Source organism: Formica exsecta, unplaced genomic scaffold, assembly GCF_003651465.1.
Source record: "Formica exsecta isolate Colony F162 unplaced genomic scaffold, ASM365146v1 scaffold80, whole genome shotgun sequence".
In the NCBI taxonomy this organism is placed as follows: Eukaryota; Metazoa; Arthropoda; class Insecta; order Hymenoptera; family Formicidae; genus Formica; species Formica exsecta.
This window is the reverse complement of record NW_021853570.1, coordinates 2516786-2538087: the sequence shown is the minus strand read 5'-3', so window position 1 is coordinate 2538087 and position 21302 is coordinate 2516786. Positions and strand designations below refer to the sequence as shown.

Genomic DNA, 21302 nt, shown 5'->3' with positions numbered 1-21302 from the left:
TATATATATATAGTGTGTATTTTTTTTCACGAAATTTTTACGTTTGCTCTTTATTGCAGAAATTGTCGATGATGTCTCGAAACACGAAGAATTGTAAATTAAATTTATATAAAATTTATGAAAAAATTTTATAAAATTCTATAGGAAAAATTCTAAAACAAGATATTTCCGTTCGCAGTAGATTAATAAGTATTAATAACAGTTTTCATATTTCACTTTTGTAATTGATATTTGGCACTTTATGTGTAAATACTTGCCATCAATACTCGTAAACTCTTAGAAATAACGATATAATTGGAAGCCGAAGGGGTTTACTTTTGTTCTTATTAGGCCCATATTTTGTATAATCATAAACTATGGTTTTTAAAATTCCGTATTATAATGAATAAGACTACTACTTCTTCAAGAAAAGTTTATTCGCTTCAGAAGCGAAGATTGGTAAAGTTCAATAATTGATAATTGTTGAGGGTATACAGTATTCCTTCAGTTATTTATGAATGTTCAGTTCATGTTATTAAACCAATGTGATTTATAATTGTCTACTATGTTATCTATAAGGAATAAACTTGTAACATTTGTAAAATATCTTTGATATTTTCCTTTTATATAATAGACATAAGGAAAGAAAAAATTTAAAGCAGCAAAAATAGACTTTTAATAGTTAGTAGATACATTATGTGCGACATATGTAGGAATAAATTTATTCGTAGATAATATTCACGCGATCGTAAAAAATATTTGATCCCATTATTAATGATGAGTTTTTACGAGATAGCGTACATTTTTCGACACGGTTCATTTCATACGTTAATGATGATTGTATCTTTTGAGAGAATTTATTTTGGTCACGGCGGCGAAGCGAATTAGAGCGAAACGACCGAAGAAAATCGAAAAAGATTCCCGTTGATAATCCGATAATTCTCGATCTCGATCATGTCGATGTGAAAACGTTAGAATTACGATACGACAACCGTTTGAAATAATTTCGTCTTATCGTTCACGATCATGCGATCGAAGATCAAGCGTATGTTGACGACGCAAAAGAAACCAATTTTTCGCGATAAGAACTTATTCTATATCATATTTGTCCCGATTCTCTGGATTGATGGACGCGTGAAATTGGAACGACGCAGATCGATCATTTTGCATCATCTGCATTAAATCAGAGAAGCGCCTTTGTTAAACGGACAGAAGATAATCGAACGGACACCGATCCGGGTCATCGTCGTGTCTTGCGCGCGCCTCGCCCGCCTCTCGCTCGCGTTCATAATATTTATATGTAAACACGTCAGGAGAGAGCCAAGCCGCACGCACATCTAATGACATCTCCCGACGCATCGTAACCCACGCGCTGTCGCGGATTTGCCGCTGATCAACTTGGCTCGTCTCGGCTTGGCCTCTGTCAATTGTCCGCGCGCCCGCATCGTTCACGTTCCTCCTCGCCAACGATTGACGATCCGCGATCCGCCTCGTAACTTCAGGGCGATATGGAAAACAGCGGAAACAGCTTTGTGAAACAAGAGATTGCTGAGCGAAACAACAAAGCCAATGAGTAAGTCACGCTTCGATAATAGTATATTGTGTTATTATTGTTATTACACAACAGAGAGAATCTCGATTAATTCCTCTCACTTGACAAAACTTTACATGAGCTTCATAGACAAGTTTGTCAAGTATTTGACAATCATGCACATAAAATGTATATTTGTTTTTTTTTTATAAATATGTTCTTTATGATAAAATAATATATAATGTTTTAATTTAAACAAATATGTTAAGTTTAAATTCAAATAATTTAATAACATTCGTTAAGACCGCGAATAAAGAAACAACTAAATAGGAGAAAATATATAAATATTTAAATCAATTCTTTTGTGTATATGATTGTGTATATTGTGAAATCGAAATTTAATTTTACAGAAAAGGGAGTCCTGATAAAATAAAATAATTGATAGAATAAAATTAATAAATTCTTTCATATTATCAAGTTTTTTTTACGGTATCGGAAATACTCTAATAATTCATCTATAATTGAAACTCGATCATGACAGTTATGGGATATCGACCAAACATCTTCTTGGCAAAAAATAGAAACATATAATAAATAGAAAACAATTTTGTTTGTTGGCTGAATGCCATCAGGAATTTGTTAATATTTAATATTTACAATAATTTCACATAGCTTCAGGCTAACATTATAATCATTACTATCATAATACAACATTACAATCATAATACAAACGTAGTATATTATATTTAAAAAATTTTAATTGTGCGCTAAATTGTGCGCAACGTCAGGGACATGCCCAATCGTTAAATATTCTATGAACATTTTATAGCGTTTTTTTATTGCATGATCGTGTTTATATATTTATTTTGTGAGAGACAAAGGGCGGGGAGAGAAAGGTCATTTTTTGAAAAATATTATTTCTTTCTGATTGACACTTTAACATTTTTCACGGTTCCGTATAAATTAAAAAAAAAATACAGCTCCAAGTATCCAATTGTGTTGCACGGAACCCTACTCCCAATCTCGCGATATACCGCCGAAAGAATTACAAAACATTGTCGCACTAGCCGACACTCGATAGTTCTCGTTTCAGCACCGGAATGTTGGCCACCGCGAAAATGGACTTGAGCTGCATCGACGACGAGTAAATAATAAATTTAATATATTATACTCTTTCTCTCTCTTATATCTTCTTATTCAAAAAGTCTTTACAACTTAAAAAAAAAATTTATATTGCGTTCTTTCACTTTCTCATGTTTGTGAAATTTTAATTTTATTTCGACAAATATAATTCCAATTTAATTACAATTAACTAATGAAGATTTTAATTCAATAATGCTTTCAATTACATAATCACGTGCCGCAATTTCAAAATATATAAATTTGTTTATTTGAAGATTTGTTAATTAATTTGTAGATCAACTATGATCGAAATTAAAATTTCCGCATTATATTGTGTTGACTTTCATCTCTATTTATCAGTTTAAACACTTATCGATAATTTAAAAGACCTCCTTCAAGGTCTTATATAATAAGAGAACAATTATTAAAACAATTTATACATATACCTTTAGAGCTTATTTGATAAAGTTTAATAGCCTCACACATTGGTGTTTTTCTAGTTATTTTAAAACATGTATTTGCACATATATGATTATCGATTGTGATGTGAAACCATCTGCATTCGAAAAATATACTGAATGCATAACTTTTAATATTTCGTATTTATATCATGCGTATTTAGAACTACGGTTATTTAATCTTTATGCCATATTTAAAATATGCGGATATGTATATGATTTTCGTATAACAAAATAAAAAAAAATTAATTATATAACTAAAACTTAAAAGAACATTTTTAGTAGCATTAGTTTTGTTTTAATTTAACTTATTGCTATCTCTCTTAATTTGATTTAATCTAAATTATTAATGAAAAGAAAAGAACGTACAAGGAATTGTGCTGCCTTCTTTTTAAAAATTTTATTTTGGACTCTCCTTTTTGTCTCTTTTTCATATAAATATATAGATGTTACATCGATATTCATATTTCAGAAGATATTTCAGAAGAGGAGCAATTGTACGTGCTGGCATAACATGTAGCATATGATACAATCGTACAAAAAACATATATATGTATTTTTTAAGAATGTTTGTAATATTTAAACTCTATCTATTTACCCGCTCGTTTATTTATGTAAATTTGTTGTTTATTCTTTTCTCCATGTAATTGTATCTTTTTTGAAAACTTGAAAATCTACACCAATCTCCTTATATTGAAATCTTTATCGAAAAATGCCAAAATCTTTCCATCTGAATTTCTGTATCATCTTGTAAGACTTCATAAGATTAGTTTATCATCATTGACAAAAAAATTGCTCGTGATGCTTGGACGTTCGTTTTGAAAATTTTAAAATCAGTTCTTTAGAGATCGATTGCGCTAATCAAAGCATCAGCTGTTACAATTTAGCGCGGTTGCATTCTATTCAGGAGATATACTCCGCTCCGTAATCCGCTTCCTCGAGCAATCAGCACGCATACAACAATCTCTGAATCGATTTATTGTTCGTGCAGCACGTGCGCCGGCAATGCCTCTTTTCCTGGACGTAGAAAGTTACGTGGCAAACGTTTCCCGTTCGTTTCACGTTCTCCATTCGTTCAGTCTCGATCCGCGATCCACGGCATGATCGCTAATCGCCGAGTTGTCTCGTTCACTGGAGATTTAATGGGATTAATCTCTTGTTTTACGATTACCTCGGTGATCTTTTGTAGAGAGAAATACATCACCGAGCTTCAAGAGGAGATCGTTCTCTTTAAAAAATCGTGAAAAAAAAGATATTGCACGAGACTGGACGAGCAATTTCTTGAAAAACCCGTTTCCGAATATCTCGAGTTCAAGATTCTCGAATGAACGTGATAAAACAAGTATCGGAAATAGTTCGATTGTTGTTGAAGACGAGAAAGATGAATGACAATCGATCGCAACGTGCTCGTCGATAAATCGCACGAGTCATTCGCGCGATTCTTAAATCCATTGCGGATCTAATAAACGGCCGATTCGTTTATTAACATACAGATGATGAACGTAGATTCAAGAATACTGAAGCGTTAGATTCCAAAATTCGCGTTTCGAAATGTATCAAAGTGTATTAAATGTGCTAAGTGTGTCTTATTTCAAACTCCGAGATTACTTTTAAATTTCAAAGACTGAACAGCGTATATATAAGAAGAAAAGGACCTTCATCTAAAGAACAGTTATTTTTTTTAGCCATGTATAATATTTTCACATTCAAATTATTTTTTCAAACGAGACCTTAAAGGCATTTAACGTTATAAGCTATTGAAACATTTTACATATCTCGAATTTTAAGTGTGGGACGAAGTCTCGATTATGACGAGACATATCTTCATCAAACGGAGACAGAAAAAACAGACAGAGACAGAAAAAGAGCAGAGATAGAAAGGAAGAGAGAGGGACATCATTGAGTGGGAGGAAGTTTGCGATAAGGACAGACCAACTGAGAGAAAAAACAGAGGGATCGAGAAGGAAGAAATACAAGAAAGAGAGAGAGAGAAACAGAGATGGACTGAGAGGCCTCTCGATGTTAATCGTTTTATCTGTTGGACGAAGGGGCCCGAGCCGGACGTGGGTCCTCTTCCAACGAAAGACACGGATATGTCGTGGCTGGACTTTCGTTGTTCGCATTTAACAAGTGACACGTGTTCATCACTCGCGTCTTTACGGTCCGGGGGACGAAAAGACAATAACGTTACAAGACTTTGCTGATTACGCACATAGTTTCACTTCTCGTCGCCGCCGCCTCCACCCGCGTTTCTTCTCATCTTTCTTTTTTCTGGCGTCTGGCATTCACGATTCGACAAAACGGCGGATTGTTCGAGGAAGAATTGTGCCATTTCATCGCGCGATCATTGGTGGCAGACCGCGAGCTGACTACTGGACTCGCGATCTCTTCATCTCTGTCAAAGTTCGATCATGGACGACGAAAAGATCAAGCTGTGAGTTTTCTTTGTGTATTCCCTTCGTTACTTTCGCGGCGCGTGACAGGCGAGAGACGCGGTTTCACGATTGAAATAATCGTTGTAAAAACAGAGAGATCGGCGCGAGATCGGCAAAAATTTCGCGAGATCGTGAAGTAATTTCGGGAGACTATTATTATTTCCGGTATGTGGTTTATAAATGTTATTTATGCAATATTTTGGTTCACTCTATTTCGGAGCTGTATTTGATATCTGTGGACATGTTTTGATTAGTCACGTGTCTAATTGTTCTCACGTGATTCGTGAATTAATTTTTTAGATTTTTAAAAAAATATCCCTGTTAGAATCTTGAGTGGGATGGAATCGATTGAAGTGTTTTTTGGAAAATCAATCGTACAATTGATCTCTTCAGATACATTCCACGTATTCCACGTTTCGATTCCTTCATCCTTTTTGAAGTACTGTTGAAATATGTGATATTTTATTACGCGGATACATTCTCGAGAGGCACTCTCTCCTGCGAACCATGTACATATAGCAGACAGAAAATATATGGAACATGATCGTTAGTTGGAATTTATTGGAAAATAATGTTCTGCGAGAGGAGTTTGAGAAATTATGTGCCTGCAAGTGTGTCGTTAATCATTGCAGTTTTTTGATAACACGTTGTCTACACGATGATTCACAAGCATCGCATGAAAAGTCTTAGACAATTTCCTTATTTATATCCAAAGCGAAAGTTGTCTTACATGGAAAAAGCTCAAAGTGTCAAATTATTTTTGAATTATTAACAGAAATCTCCGCGAAAATTACAACGCGTATATTATTTATTGTTTTCAGGTCTTGTGAAATTTGTATATTTGTGAAGTATGTATTATTACATCATGCCGAATACAGTATTGCGCAGCAGAGTTTCTTGGAGAATCCGATAGAAATATCCGAGAGTATCTCGTTATCGGGGAAAGATTATGAAAAATGTTCTTACCGTTTGTCGCGATAGCAATAGCAGCGCCATACGTATAATTGTTAACGAGTCATCATTCGACGAGACTCACCTGTTGATGTGTCGTCGACACGAGAAAGCTTCTCCCTTCGATTTCTCTTTCCCCGGGCAATGTCTCTTCGCATCTCGGAATAAAAAGCGTCGGAAAATACCGGCGCGCTGATTGCCAAAATTACCGCAATTACCATGTGTGCGCGGCATGCAATATAGTTCTGTGCAAATAACAAGGCCGCGAGAAATTCCCCTTCACTTTGCCGCACGCGCGACAAGATCTCCAACATAATGCGAGGTCGTGCAACCAGTTTAGCGAGTATTAATAAAAAGAAAAAAAAAAAAAAAACATACGATTCTTTCCGTTAAATCTGGTCGAGCGTAGCCGTTGGGACAAATTCTCTCGTGCGCAAAAATAACAGATCAGATGTTTCCCAAAGATTGTTTATATTCAATCCGAGATAACACGTGCAATTTTTTGTATAGAATTTTATTTGATAGAAAGCGAGGTTATTTTTTTACGTAATATCTTCTTTTAAGTTGATCTTTATACGAGATCCGAGATTTTTTCGTGCGCGAAAAAGTTTCTCTTATGAAATAAAATTCCGATTAGGAAATCGTAGACGAGGACGATCATCTCGTTTCGCGTTCTGCCCATGGTAACTTTCGTGGAATTTGTTTGTTGTTCCATTTTCTGGTTTTCCCCGCAAGATCAAGATGTTTTTTTAATACATACCGTATATCGAACTTAGATAAAATTGCAACACTATTTATGTCGTAAACCGTAAAGCATAGTTTAGGAATTATTCATTATTTATGCGAAGATGATAAGAGAAAGGAGCGCATGTTTTAATGATCTTCGCGCTTCGTTTTTATTCGTTACAGAGTATTTCCTATAATATTGATGGAAATGTCGGAATAACAGGACCGGTTTTGAGTGACCCGAAAACATTGCTTTAGCGTTCGTGAGCCTTCAAAACGTAGCCTTGAAATACTTTTTGATATTCATGTCTTTTGTCGACCCGTTTACACATAGCAATCTGCATAAAGCATGAATGGACTTGTATTCATTCATTTATTAAATAATTGGAAATAAAATAAAAGTATATGCTAGATTGATTAAGAAGCAGTTACACATTCGGTTAAAATAATAAAATTTCTCCTATATATAATGTAACAAGATTTTTTCTATGTATTTATAAATATATTATAATATAAATATATTTATAATATAAAATATATTTAAAAAAATTATAAACGATCTTTTACAAAAATATATTTTAAAAAATCAGTAATAGGTATGCGTGATAAAGTGATGAGTTGTTGACTTAACCGTGTCATATGACAAATTCATCAGACAGTAGTATCCGATAAACAGATAATCTTGTTGGACTATCCTCTTTAAAGACTTGCTGAGATCAGCTGTCGATCGGTTACGGGATGAATGAGCATTTAAAGCACGATCGCGGTTTAATTGCGTTCGCGGTTCTCAGATAAGATTTCTCTTTCTCGTCAGAACGTGCTGCCTGTAAAACCGCATCCACGCCACAAATTTTTTTGATCGGTAATTATCGATATTATATCGCGCGTATTACATCTTATAAAAATATAAAAAAATTTCTAATCTATACAAAATTGTAAGTGCAATTACATTATATTGTCCACCCAGCGAAATTTGTTTTGTTTCAATTTTACGAGCTAATTCATCTTTGTCGAACATACCCGTCCAGTTAAGTCGATATACGTTTTATTTCATGTTAAATACCAAGTGACAGCATTTGCAAAGCAAATATTTTTACAGCTATAACGATTACGTTTTGTCGCCGGGAGGATGTAGCCACGTGCGTGATCGTGATTATACGATTCTGAGACGATCATAGGCGCCACAACGAGAAATGCATTCGCATCTCTCGAATTTTTCAGAGTAATTAGTTAGAAAGTTCAAAAAAGTACTCCTTTGCTTTAAACAATATTAACGCATTTTTGAGAATTTTTATGTTTTTTGCATTAAGTGCATTTGATTACAAATCCTATTTTCATTGAAATTGTCAGTTATCTAGTTTCCGTTTTTACATTTTTCAAGTTTCATTAAATACTAAGAAATTTTTTAAAATTAGGAAACTAATAATTTTATAGAATTTCCGTCATTCTAGCTTATGTCACTCTTCATCAACTATTTTTTGACTTTCTATAAAACATCTTGTCGACGTCCATGAGAGCGATTCTCTCTCTTCTCGTATTATTACAGTATAATTAATACGAAACTAATATGGTGTCGGATATAACGACGACGGCGATGCATGGAGCGAATCGATCGTCGTCGATTTAATCCACCTGGTTATCCAGGAGCTTGCGGTAATAATCCATGTAAATTATTCAACCGTTTGCACAGTATGATTCAAGTGAACGATCTGAAGGGAAATAATTCTTATTTTGTTAGATAAACTTTGGAATAAATGCCAATTTTTTAATATGGTAATTGCTGCGAGAGAGAATGAGAGAGAAATATTGTCTGTGTCTCCTTGTCAACAACAAAATAATCAATTTTGGGAAATCGATAAATCCAATACAAGAAAAATTGATTTTATTTAAAAGATAGTAAACGAGAAATTTCCGTATAGTTGTAAAGCTGTTTATCACTTCCGCATTGATCGACGAGCATGTAGGAGAAAATAAGATAAACCGAATGGGGCGAACGTATTTTAAGGGAAACTTTTATCGAGACATATCCTTCGCAACTCTCAAGATAAATATATCGCCCTTCCATTATTCTTGCACATCTCTTATAAACTCAAGGGCTTCTAAGATCACCTTGATTTAGCGATGGAAGCCATCCACGTAAAAATCTGGTCACGGTGTAATTAGTTCTCGGTTAGTCTAACCGAAGGACAAATCCTCGAAATCGGATAGCGTGGCCTCCATGGAGACCAAGGCTATTCCGTTAAAAGAATACAAATATTGTGCAGATTTAATTCAAATCAGGGTGCGAACAAAAATTGAAATTAATAATCCGCGATATGATGAGAATTATAAGTCTCATACTTTAATGACTTAATTTCGTTATGAAAAAAATAGGACGATTAATTATTACAATTCACAGATCAATCTTACAATATCTAAAAACTCCACATTATTAATTGAAATATAAACGTATATTATATACACACACATCATATATATGTATATAATAATATTTTATATAAAGTTTTAAATTAAACTCTGTACATGCATTAAATTATCTAATTAAAAAAAATCAAATATATATGTGTATCTCTCTGTTTCAGAGAGAGAAAGAGAGAAAGATTCAGATTTGACTTTATTCATCTTTTTCGTGCATTTTTCAATATAATAATGCACATAACATGAAGCATTGTCTTTATCGATAATTTTCAATCGTGTGGTTTTGCACACGGCATCGTTCGTCATCGTTGAATCATAGCCAGTGATAGGGGAATGTATGTGTACGAGAGATACATATATTTGTGTATACGGCATCATCTCGATATCTAGTTGATAGATAATGGTATTCTGTAGAACGCGATAAGAACTGTAACCCGTATTTAATACCATGTTACCGTATTAAAGCGTAGCGTGTGTAACATTGTCAACAATACATATTATAAATTCAAGCGTTCTCATCATATTCGTTATGGAATTAATTATGATAGAATGTTGTTTAATTAAGATATAATGAAAATATATTCCTACCATAATATTAATGTATACATCTTCATTTTTTTTATCTGACTTCTTTTTTCTATATATTTGTGGATTTTGAGAAAAATCCGCCTAACGTTTTAATAAAAAACTAAAAAAAAACTTATGTTATATAAGTTTAATTAATAAAGTTGTGCACGCGAATTGTAAATTTTCAATAAATCTTTGCAGATTCTGATCAGGAAACAAAATGTTGTTTTTTTCATAAATGTTTATATCATTTCTCTTTATCACGTAGGTAAGCGCGTATACAAGTCGTATCTACATATAAATTTTATCTAAGATAATATAAGAGAGAGAGAGAGAGAGAGAGAGAGAGAGAAAGAGAGAGAGAACCATAGGATATCAGAGATAATTAATCTACGTGATTCCAAATCGTAATTCGTTGATCGACGAATTAACTGTCATTGAAATCATTTCGGTGTATATTGGAAAAGATTTCAATAAAATAAAACTGATAAAATAATGCCTGAAAGACGAAACTAGCTTTATCTATTAAGAAATAGTGACTCAACACAAATATTAGACTTTTCCTCATTTCTAGATCCTTAGCAACGATTTGTATGCAATTATTTAACAAATAATCACTTTTTTTCGTTACGTAACATGAAAGAAAGAATGGACAGCGTTCACGCGATAAGATTGGGAAAAAAAAAGTAAAACAATATCTTTTTAATAAATAAGAAATCATAATCAAAAGCGTTTTGTTTAACAATTGAAAGCGATTAAAGTAAGCGACGTGTTTATGACAAAGTTAAATATTCTTTTTATTACAGATTCAAGGATAAAGCGATTTATGGCTACGGAACAAGCATTCCGCCAAACAATAATGAAGACGAGGAGAATGAAATGTCGCCGCGGAAGGTGATCTTTTGCGTTCATGGAAAATTATCAGGCTGTTGCACGGTGGTGAAGAGTTCTATTGATGAAAATGCAGTTATGGACTGTCAGCAGAATCAGAGTACGTTTTAAGTATATTTTATTTGACAAATAGTTGTGTGTGACGATATATTTAAAAAAATAAAAAATATTAGAACAAGAAAAATAATAATAATTAATATTTATAAAAAATATTGTTTTAATTGGCCTTTTTAAATAAAAATAAAAAAAGTTTCCAGAAAAACCCAAAAATTGCTATTATATTAAAAAGATAAATAAAAATTAGTAATAATTAAATGAATATTGAATAGTGCATATGTAATTAAAAGTCATTTTAATGTAAGTTAAATATATTTATATGTGTATATGTGTGATAAATATGGGTCATATGTTAAATAAAGTTAATGTATGCAGAGAAATTTGCATCTATAATGCCCGCTTTAAAAATTTGTAGCATAATATATATCTTGCAAAATAATTGTGATATTTAATAATTATGTAAGAGTTAAAATTTTTGAACTATTTTCTTGAATAAATATTATTCACTCTCTTTTTATATTTTCAGTATCCCCGGAAGATCATTGTCACAGGGAGAGAAACGAGGAGATTGACAAGAAGGCCCGAAAGAAGTTGTTGATCGCCAGTGTGCTCTGCGTCATTTTCATGATAGCAGAAATCATCGGTAATATAAAACAAAATTCCTGATGACCTTATCAAAGCACAAAGAAATATTTTGTAGAATTTATTTACGAAGGCAGGCGTTTAATTGTGTCGTTTATTCGTGAACTTCTCTCCTCAGGCGGAGTATTATCGAATAGTTTGGCGATAGCGACCGATGCTGCGCATTTGTTGACTGATTTTGCATCATTTATGATATCTCTCTTTTCTATCTGGGTGGCGGGCAGACCAGCCACCAGGAAAATGCCTTTTGGTTGGTATCGCGCAGAAGTAAGTAGTACATATATAATATATAATCTTAAATAGTAAATATTAATAAAAAACGACAAATTTATATTAATATATATTATATATGCAATATTATATAATTATAATAATGCTCTTTTTTATATACATATAACAAATTTAATTCAGAAAATATGATAAATGTTAACAATAAATAAAAATCATGAACTTAATATAAATAGAGATTAATAATAATCAGGTGTATGTGTTAAAATTAATAAATTTTTTTATATGTTAATTCAGGTTATCGGCGCGTTAACTTCGGTTTTATTAATATGGGTGGTCACTGGCATTTTATTCTACCTCGCGATTGAAAGGATTGTCCACAAAGATTTCGAGTTGAATGCGACAGTGATGCTAATCACATCTGCAGTTGGTGTTGCGGTAAATCTAGTGTTAGTGATACCCCTATTAACGATAATATTTATTTAATGCTTTGCGCGGTTTTGCGACAGCTTTCACGTATAATATAATTCATAATATTGTTTGTTTCCAAAATTTCAATAACAATCGGAATTATAATGCGCATAATGCAACGTCAATCGAATCATTCTAAGCAATCACCGGTAATGGTAGTCAGAGAGTTATAATATAAATCTGTCATTTTTAATGAGAAATTTATGTTTTAAGAATTGACTGAGACAAGAGTTGACAGAATTATATGCCAGCTATTTAATTTAAAAGATTCATTAAAAATGTACGCAAATATTTAAATGCAGTGTATCAATTGTAGTAGAATTTTCGAAACTGCACTTGCATTTTCTCTTCTTAAAGAGAGATGTATACAGTAAACAATTTGGCATTGTAGAATGGGCCTGTCGTTGCATCAACATGGCCATAGTCACGGTGGACACGATCACGGTGAGAATAATGACGTGGAAAATGTGCTCGATGATGATCTCAAAGGGGAACATTCGAAAAAAAATATCAATGTGCGCGCCGCCTTCATTCATGTTTTGGGCGATTTTATTCAAAGTGTGGGAGTATTCATTGCTGCATTAATTATTTATTTTAAGGTATCAAACAAACTTTCATTAATGTAATTTATTATGAATTACACACATATTTTCATAATTTTTATTCACAAAAATTAAAGATTTGATCTTAAAAACTCCTATTATTATGTCCATTATATTTATTTTTTACATATAAAAAATTAAACAATATATATGTGTGTGTAATTCGACGAATAAATTTAAATGTTATACAGTGTTCTCTTAAAATACTATTAGGTAAAACATCAATTTAAATTTCAGCCAACGTGGAGCATAGTCGATCCAATATGCACGTTTCTCTTCTCGATATTAGTTATTCTCACTACTGTAGCGATTATTAAGGACGTAGTTAACGTCCTGATGGAGGGAATTCCCAAGGGTTTCGAGTATTCCCAAGTGGAAAGCACGTTCATGCAAATAGATGGAGTTGTTAAAGTCCATAATCTTAGAATTTGGGCTCTCTCGCTCGACAAGACTGCCTTGTCGGCGCATCTCGATATTTCTTATTTATGCATTTCACTTATGCAACTCAATTATTCTTGAGTCTTAAAATAACGTATGTTGTCAGGGGACGTTAGAAATTTTTATTTTTAGAGTCCTAACATCTACATTCTTGAGAGATCTTTTAGTAGATCTTTAAGTTTATCTTTCAATAGACCTTTAAGTTTCTATGTTTTCTGACTTAAAGAGAAATTTATAAATTTTATAAATTCTTCCTAACAATATACACGCATAATTAAGAATATTATTTGTATCCATTTCATATATTATTTCATGCCACTTATCTCTTACTAAAATAATGTGATGTGTCTATTTGCAGAACCTGGTGCGAGCCCCCAGAACATCTTACGCACCGCCACGCGAAATATCCACGACAAATACAAATTCTTCGAGATGACGCTACAGATAGAGGAATTTAACGAACGAATGGAAAATTGTAAACAGTGCAAAGCGCTAGCGCAATAAGTCACCACCGTTATAACTATACGTGGTGTAGTCGTGATATAAGAGATGCGCGGCGTGCATCGAAGATAATTTTAAAAGTCTCGCAATCGTTACGACAATTTATCGAATAAGAACGATGAAATGATTGTCTCACGCGCGAAGGCAGCATACGTGCGTTATATTAAACTCTTATTATTTTTCTTTCTTTTTTTTTTGTCTTTTAGCTTCGTGAACAAATACACGAACTCAGTCAACAACATTCGTACAACGTGTTACGTTTAGATGTGAATAGTCCTTTTGTTATTTGATTTATGTAATTTGATTTATGTATTATAAGTAGTTATATAAGCTAAGCTGTATCCCTTAATTATCATAATTGCAACAATTATAACAAATATTATAATTGTTCCTCGCATTATAAATGACCGTGTTAATTATTTCCAAGATGAATATTGTGATTAATATTAGTTTAAAAATGACATTTATATCTCAGTAAATGTCACCAGTAAGTCGTTCATAAAGTATCATTGTATATACAGAAACATAGAAAAAATATAGATGAAATAAGAGATTTATTCTGTTAAATAAACTCAAACTCTCTGATTGCATAATTTGTAGTATAGACAGATGAGTGTCTACATATCAAATTTCTATAATCTTTGCAGGATATTTTGTATAATACAAAATATATATTATTTTATTTGATACCAAAATAATCAATGTAAACACGTACACATTTCGAAATTCTGTAATTTATTTTCAAAACTAATCGATCACTATAAAAAGAATTTTCATACTCCGATATCATACGTGTTATGTTAGTTCACTTGAAACCATTCAACTAGTTTTGCTTTTTTTCTATTATTTTCTTGCTTATATTGCTTTTATCTTATTGTTAGCAATCAAGAGATTATTCTGTTAAAAATCATTATAGAGACACAAATACGTGTAAAAATTGCTATTTCTTATTTGTTTATCACGTGTACGTACACATTAGACAAAAATAAAATTATGAATAAATTTATATATGATACACAAGTTGGACTAGATTAGAATTCTTATGAAATACATTCCTCACAATTCTTAAAATGGATCTATAAAAGAATTTCAGAACATATATTAAATTCCTCTAAGAAATATTTACAATTTTTCTTTTATATATGTCTGTATGTATGCGTAAGGCTTAAAAAATTAAATTTTATAATGATTTAATAAAAGCACACGCGAGTTAGTACAGATTAATCGATAAACTGGTTCGATTAGGACCAAAAAATGTATAAAAAAAGAAATTCGTTGCTTTTAAACATCTTGTTATTTTATACAAGATGTACGTATAGTGAATTGCTGTGAGTAAGTCATGTGAATAATTTTTTACGAAGAAAAAACTATAAAAATATGAAATAGAATTTTTTGTTAACTTGTCTTTCTTTTAGAAATACTAATTTTACAAGAAAGATATATATTATTTTAAATTTATAAGTCTATTTGTGTCTTACGTATTGACATTCGATTGTGTTTGTTGACCAAACGATCGTCAACGACCTTAGAATTTACATACGTAACATTGCGTACTTATAAATAATAACATTAGGTACCGATAGCGTTGTCAGTTTTCGGCAGTCTCTTCGAGTGATAATATCGCGCGATTATATAGATATCCTTTTGGCATTAGCAGTTCTTAATGATAATGAATTAACTGCAGCTAATCGTTGCAAAGAAATACTTCAGTCGGTATATATTATCCACATACAGGGTGAGTTATCAAAAGCAAAATACTTGCATTGACATATATCCTTTTTAAGTACAAAAAAACATATACACAATTTAAACTCTCTTTTTAAAGGATTTACAGTTTAGATTAAAAGACTAATACGTCAAATTAAAGACTTAATATATCAGATATAATTTTGTTAGCAGTTTTATATCGCGTCCATCGCACACATACATTATTCTTACTGCAATACTAGAAATCTTATATTAGCTTAAAATGTATGTAACCGAAACTTTTATTTTAAATTGTCAGTACTTTATCAAATTAATCAAATTAGCAATATATTTATAATTCATATCTCGATATTAGCCTGAATTGATCTATACGATTACGATATTTTCGAAATGCATCCATATATATTATAAATTTATTAATATTAATAATAACAGCAATAGGCTCAGAGCACTAACAATTAAGTGGGAAAACTGATAAATAAGAGCCAAGGCGCGGATATTGGTGCGCGAGCTTATTATTGTTAAATTTTGTTAACAAATGTGCATTAAAAATGTATGTTTCGGAAGTTTTGAAATTTGATTGCAACAAATATATTGCGTATATCAGATTTTAAAATTCCAATGTAATCTTTATATATTTATATCCATGTTGAAAATGGACCAAAAAACGGTCCGAAATATACATTTTGCACATTTGTTAATAAAATTTAACAATAATAAGTTTGCGTACCAATACCCGCCCCTTGGCTCTTATCTGCCAGTTTTCCCATTTAATTGTTATTAATATTACATACAATGAGAGGAATTGCGAAATTAAAATATTTGTGCGATAAAAATGTTTTTGTCATAGACATAGTTTGCATTTCGTTCGGTTAATATATATTTATCTCCCTCACAGAAAAAAGATATAAACCGAAGGTACCTTGAAGATATCATATTGATAAATATCCTGCTCTATTATGATCATATTTATAAATTTCAATTTCTCGCGAAACGACGAATTTTATATCTAATGTGTGTATTTCCCTTTACTTCATTAATTTTGAATTAATAAATATAAAAAACTTTATATAAATATTAAATAATGATAAATAATTATAAAATAATTATAAAGATCTTGAGAAATTTTGCTTTGATGAATGATACAGTTTGCTATATAAAAATATATATGTAATATCAGTAAAAAAAATGTTAATAAACTTTATAGCATTAAACAAATAAATTTTAGCATCTGTTTAATATCAAATAGATGCTATTTTTAATAAATGTTTTATCAACAATAACAAAGTAATACCTATATAATTTTACGGTAATTTTTTTGCTATTTTATAGTATTATTTTCGGAATAATTTGTGCATATATACATATATAGGATATATAGATCAGAAAGTCATAATATAAATCATAATTAAAAAATATATTTTTTCCCCTTTCTTCCTCCTTTGTATAACATATTTTATTAGATGATATCAATTTTGTTATTATTGTTTTTTTATTGTCTGTCTATGGCGCGTAATGTGCAGCAATTTATTATTACAGAATATCTAGTAAAGTTAAAATTACATTAGCGAAAAGTAAGTCTCAAAAATAAAATTAATTATATTATTAGCGCAAATGTGAATAAGAGCTTAGCACATTATGTATTTTAAAGTTTCATACAAAAATTTCTAGTTTATTCTAAATTATATATCTTATATTATAAATTTATATTAATTATATATCTTCTTGATAAAAGTAACTATAATTTTCCTTGTATTTATCCATCCATTTCCTTTTCACTCTCTTGCATTTTATTCGTATTTTTTTAACAAAAAAAAATAATAAAAAATGTTTGCAGATAACTAAAATGAAAACGGGCACGGCATTTCTAACACTGTTATTAAATAGCGGACTAATAATCATTAGTGCGTCATATAATTCTATCGATTATTCCAATCTTAAAACATATTTTCCCGACACCCATGACAATTTAAGTCGTCTACCGGATGCTCTCTTACCGGAGGACATCATCAACGATACCAATAATAATTATCGTTTATCAAATTATACAATACCGAAGCACTATGATATCTGGCTCGTTCCAATTGTTAAGGAAAAAAAAATTCCAATTATTTATGGGAATATTAATATCGACTTCATAACCCTTCGTCCAACGAGGACTATAGATTTTCATGCACAAAGACCTTATGTAAAGATACATGATTATGCATTATTACGACGATTTCATAAAGGAACCTTCGTAATCGGTAATTTAACGAAAAAATCCTATAATTATGAATCCCACATTCTCGTTCTTCACTTCGACACTGAATTGCCACGAGGAAAATACACATTGAAAATGATGTTTGAGAGCACTGTTGATAACGAGGAAAATTTCTACAATATGGTACAATATATTGCGAATAAAAGGTTCACCATTGCACCACCAACACCGACAAGGTAATTAAATATTAAGAGATGTTAAAAATATATTATTATAAAACACTATATAGACAATTTATTCACAAATCTCTTTAAATCTCTTAAAAGCTATAAAAACATCATTTAATGAAATATTACTACTAAAATATAATATATTTCTTCAAAAGCATACAAAAAATTTTTGGAAATTTAAATACAATAAATCAAATATTTTTACATAACAACAATGAATTAATATTTCAACGAGGAAAAGCTTGATTTTATCGCATTTTTTTATTACAAGATATAAAAATCTCTCAAATTTATTGTTAGATATATATTAGAATTAAATCAAAATTTTTGATATCAGATAAATTTTAAATATTTCCAGCTTATTTTGTAATATTTTCCAATTAACATTATATAAACTATTATATAAGGTGTATATTTCATTCTGTAAAAATATTATTATTTGTTGTAGTAAAAGATATAATAATAATATGCTAAAAATAAAGAACATAGAAAATTGTTCTTTAAATATTCATATATAAATTTGTAAAATAAATTCTATATTATATATTTTACAATATTTCATATTTTTGTTCTTATAATGGTTAAAAATTTTTATTAAGCAGACTATTAAAATGTCGTAGGTGGCCGATGTTTATAACATTTTTTCAAGCACTTGGAGCTCGTCAAATATTTCCATGTTGGGATGAACCAAACTTAAAAGCTACTTTTAACATTGCTTTACGTCATAATTTTACTATCAGCGGGGTAGATTCCATATCGAATATGGACGTATATACAATATACAACCAGCATGAAGCGCGATGGTCAATTTATATGACTAGTCCTAGAATGCCCACTCATTCCGTGATGCTTAGTATATATACCTTTCCCTTTATAACTTCGTATTCAAAGTCGCCGAAAGTCCTGATTATGTATTATAGATATGATGCGAATACTCATGTAGAATTTGTAGCACAAATTGCAAAGAATATCACACAGTATTTAAAATCCGAATGGAATTATTTAACAAAAGAATCGTATACGAAACGGTTCGTTATAATTCCGTACGTGGCAAACAATGACATAGCAAAATGGGGAAACATTATTCTCAGGTAATATATGTAATTATATATATTTAAAAATTTTTTAAGATAAATTTCTTATTTATTTAAGTATATCAAAATTTTGTTTTTATTTTTCTTAAAAATAAAATTTATTATGATTTAGCAATGAATTTATGATACAAATATTTTGAATTAATAACTTCTCTTTTGAAATAATATATAATTAAATTATAAAACAATGAAACTGTGCATGCTTATATTAAAAACTTAACACTTTTTAGAGAATTCGATAACATTTATTACAAAGAAAATGATCCTATTATGTGCAAAATAAAGATAGCGCGTTCATTAGCATGCAAAATGATGCAACAGTGGTTTGGTAATACGGTCAGCTCATCGTGGTGGTCTTATCTTTGGTTAAACGATGGTATTAGTATGTTGATCGGGATAGAAGTCCTCAATAAGGTCTGTTTTTTTTATATATTTTTTTCATACTTCTATTAAATTCTCTTATCTGTTAAAAGTAAAAATGTATCATTTATTTGATTTTATTCAATTTCTATAAAATCTACTAGGCCAATCAGAAATTGCACGTACGTTTAATTTATTGCCAGAATAATTTCGTGAACTTGTAAAAGTTTTGGAAAATTTTTACTATATTTTTTAACTATAATATTTAAAAATTGTAAATCTATTTACAATAATAGCAAATTATAATTACTATACTTATACATACGGCTAATACGTTTTAATGGAATATTTATTTGATTAATATTAATATCAACATTTTTATTTCTAGATTCTTCCAAATTCCCGGATAATCGATTTATCTATAGTCCAAAATCAATATGAATCTCTTCATTTGGACACTAATTTTATTATGAAGCCTCTAACATTACAGCAAGTTAACAGTCCCTCTGAAATTAATTCACTTTTTTTTCATTCTCATTACGTCAAAGGTAAGATTAAATAAATATAATTATATTGTTATTTACATAAATTTCTGAATGTAGATATAATAAAAGAACAGAGAACACTAGCGTTTTTTTATCTAAAACTTAGTTATATATAATTTTGGTATAAAAAAAATATATTGTGTAATTATATATAAAAAACTTTTATAAAATTAATTTTTGTCTACAAAAATCAGTTTTGTTCACGTGTTTATAAACGCTAAAATTTATTTTAGAGATTTATCTTAAACATTTCTAATTACATTTATAATGTAAATCGTTACAGCGCTTGCAGTTTTGCGCATGTTACAACATGTACTTTCTGATGATGTGTTTAAGAAGGGTATCGAAATATATTTTAACACCTAGTAAGTAATTATTTAATAATTATAATAATATAATTACAGATTAAAGAATCTGATATAATACATATGATAATTAAATATTCCATATAGAATGTTTTCTTTGTTTTGTGTATGTGTGCTTTCCTTTATTATAAAATAGAGTAATTTTAATTTGATTAATTTTAATTTAATTTAATTTAATTTTGTAATTTTAATATAATTTTATAGAACAATTATTTCCTTTATTGTTTTTGTTTTTATTATAAAATGGTTCTTATATTCTGCTCTATTCATTTATTTATGCCATTTGCTTCTCCATGCATTATTTCCTATTATTCTATTTATTCTTCATTCACGTATTTTTCCATCTATTCTAATTTACCTAATACGTCCATTTACCTTTTAACAGAAGACGTTGCCCTATTCACTCATTCATTTTTAATACTTTTAATTATATTTATCTTTACTAAAATTTAAAAAAAAATAGAAAATAAAGCTACATATCAAATTTAAAGAAGAAAAAATGCATTTATGTAAATTTTATTGTAACTTAATTCTTATTGTGTGTAAAATTAGATAGTAAAATTATATTTTATCCTAAAATAAATTATACAATGTTTTTACTGCAAATAATGTTAAATTTTACAAATTTAGTAAATATAGATCTGCAACTCTCGACAATTTCTGGACAGCTATGCAAACTGCCCATGATAAATTGCCAATCCAAAAGAAAAAAGAATTTAGTATAGCACAGATGATGAAGGCTTGGACAACGAAACATCATTATCCTATACTGAAGGTAAAA

General features: G+C 30.2%; 2 protein-coding genes across 2 annotated transcripts in view; both read left to right on the top strand.

Moving 5' to 3' along the window:
- LOC115244153 (UDP-glucose:glycoprotein glucosyltransferase-like) overlaps positions 1–15022 on the top strand; it is a 22732-nt gene extending 7710 nt beyond the window's left edge. Inside the window, 9 exon segments of the mRNA XM_029821582.1 lie at positions 1387–1453; positions 1455–1552; positions 10994–11178; positions 11662–11778; positions 11896–12044; positions 12303–12454; positions 12868–13075; positions 13316–13554; positions 13873–15022. Of these exon segments, the coding sequence (XP_029677442.1) occupies positions 1387–1453; positions 1455–1552; positions 10994–11178; positions 11662–11778; positions 11896–12044; positions 12303–12454; positions 12868–13075; positions 13316–13554; positions 13873–14020 (1363 nt within the window). The 3' untranslated portion in view covers positions 14021–15022.
- A 151-nt stretch (positions 15023–15173) lies between these two features.
- Positions 15174–21302, top strand: part of LOC115244146 (glutamyl aminopeptidase-like) — a 9952-nt gene continuing 3823 nt past the window's right edge. The window contains exons 1-7 of the mRNA XM_029821566.1: positions 15174–15752; positions 17562–18163; positions 18778–19248; positions 19482–19665; positions 20000–20159; positions 20440–20521; positions 21152–21296. Of these exons, the coding sequence (XP_029677426.1) occupies positions 17571–18163; positions 18778–19248; positions 19482–19665; positions 20000–20159; positions 20440–20521; positions 21152–21296 (1635 nt within the window). The 5' untranslated portion in view covers positions 15174–15752; positions 17562–17570. The remainder of the gene's footprint in view (positions 15753–17561; positions 18164–18777; positions 19249–19481; positions 19666–19999; positions 20160–20439; positions 20522–21151; positions 21297–21302) is intronic.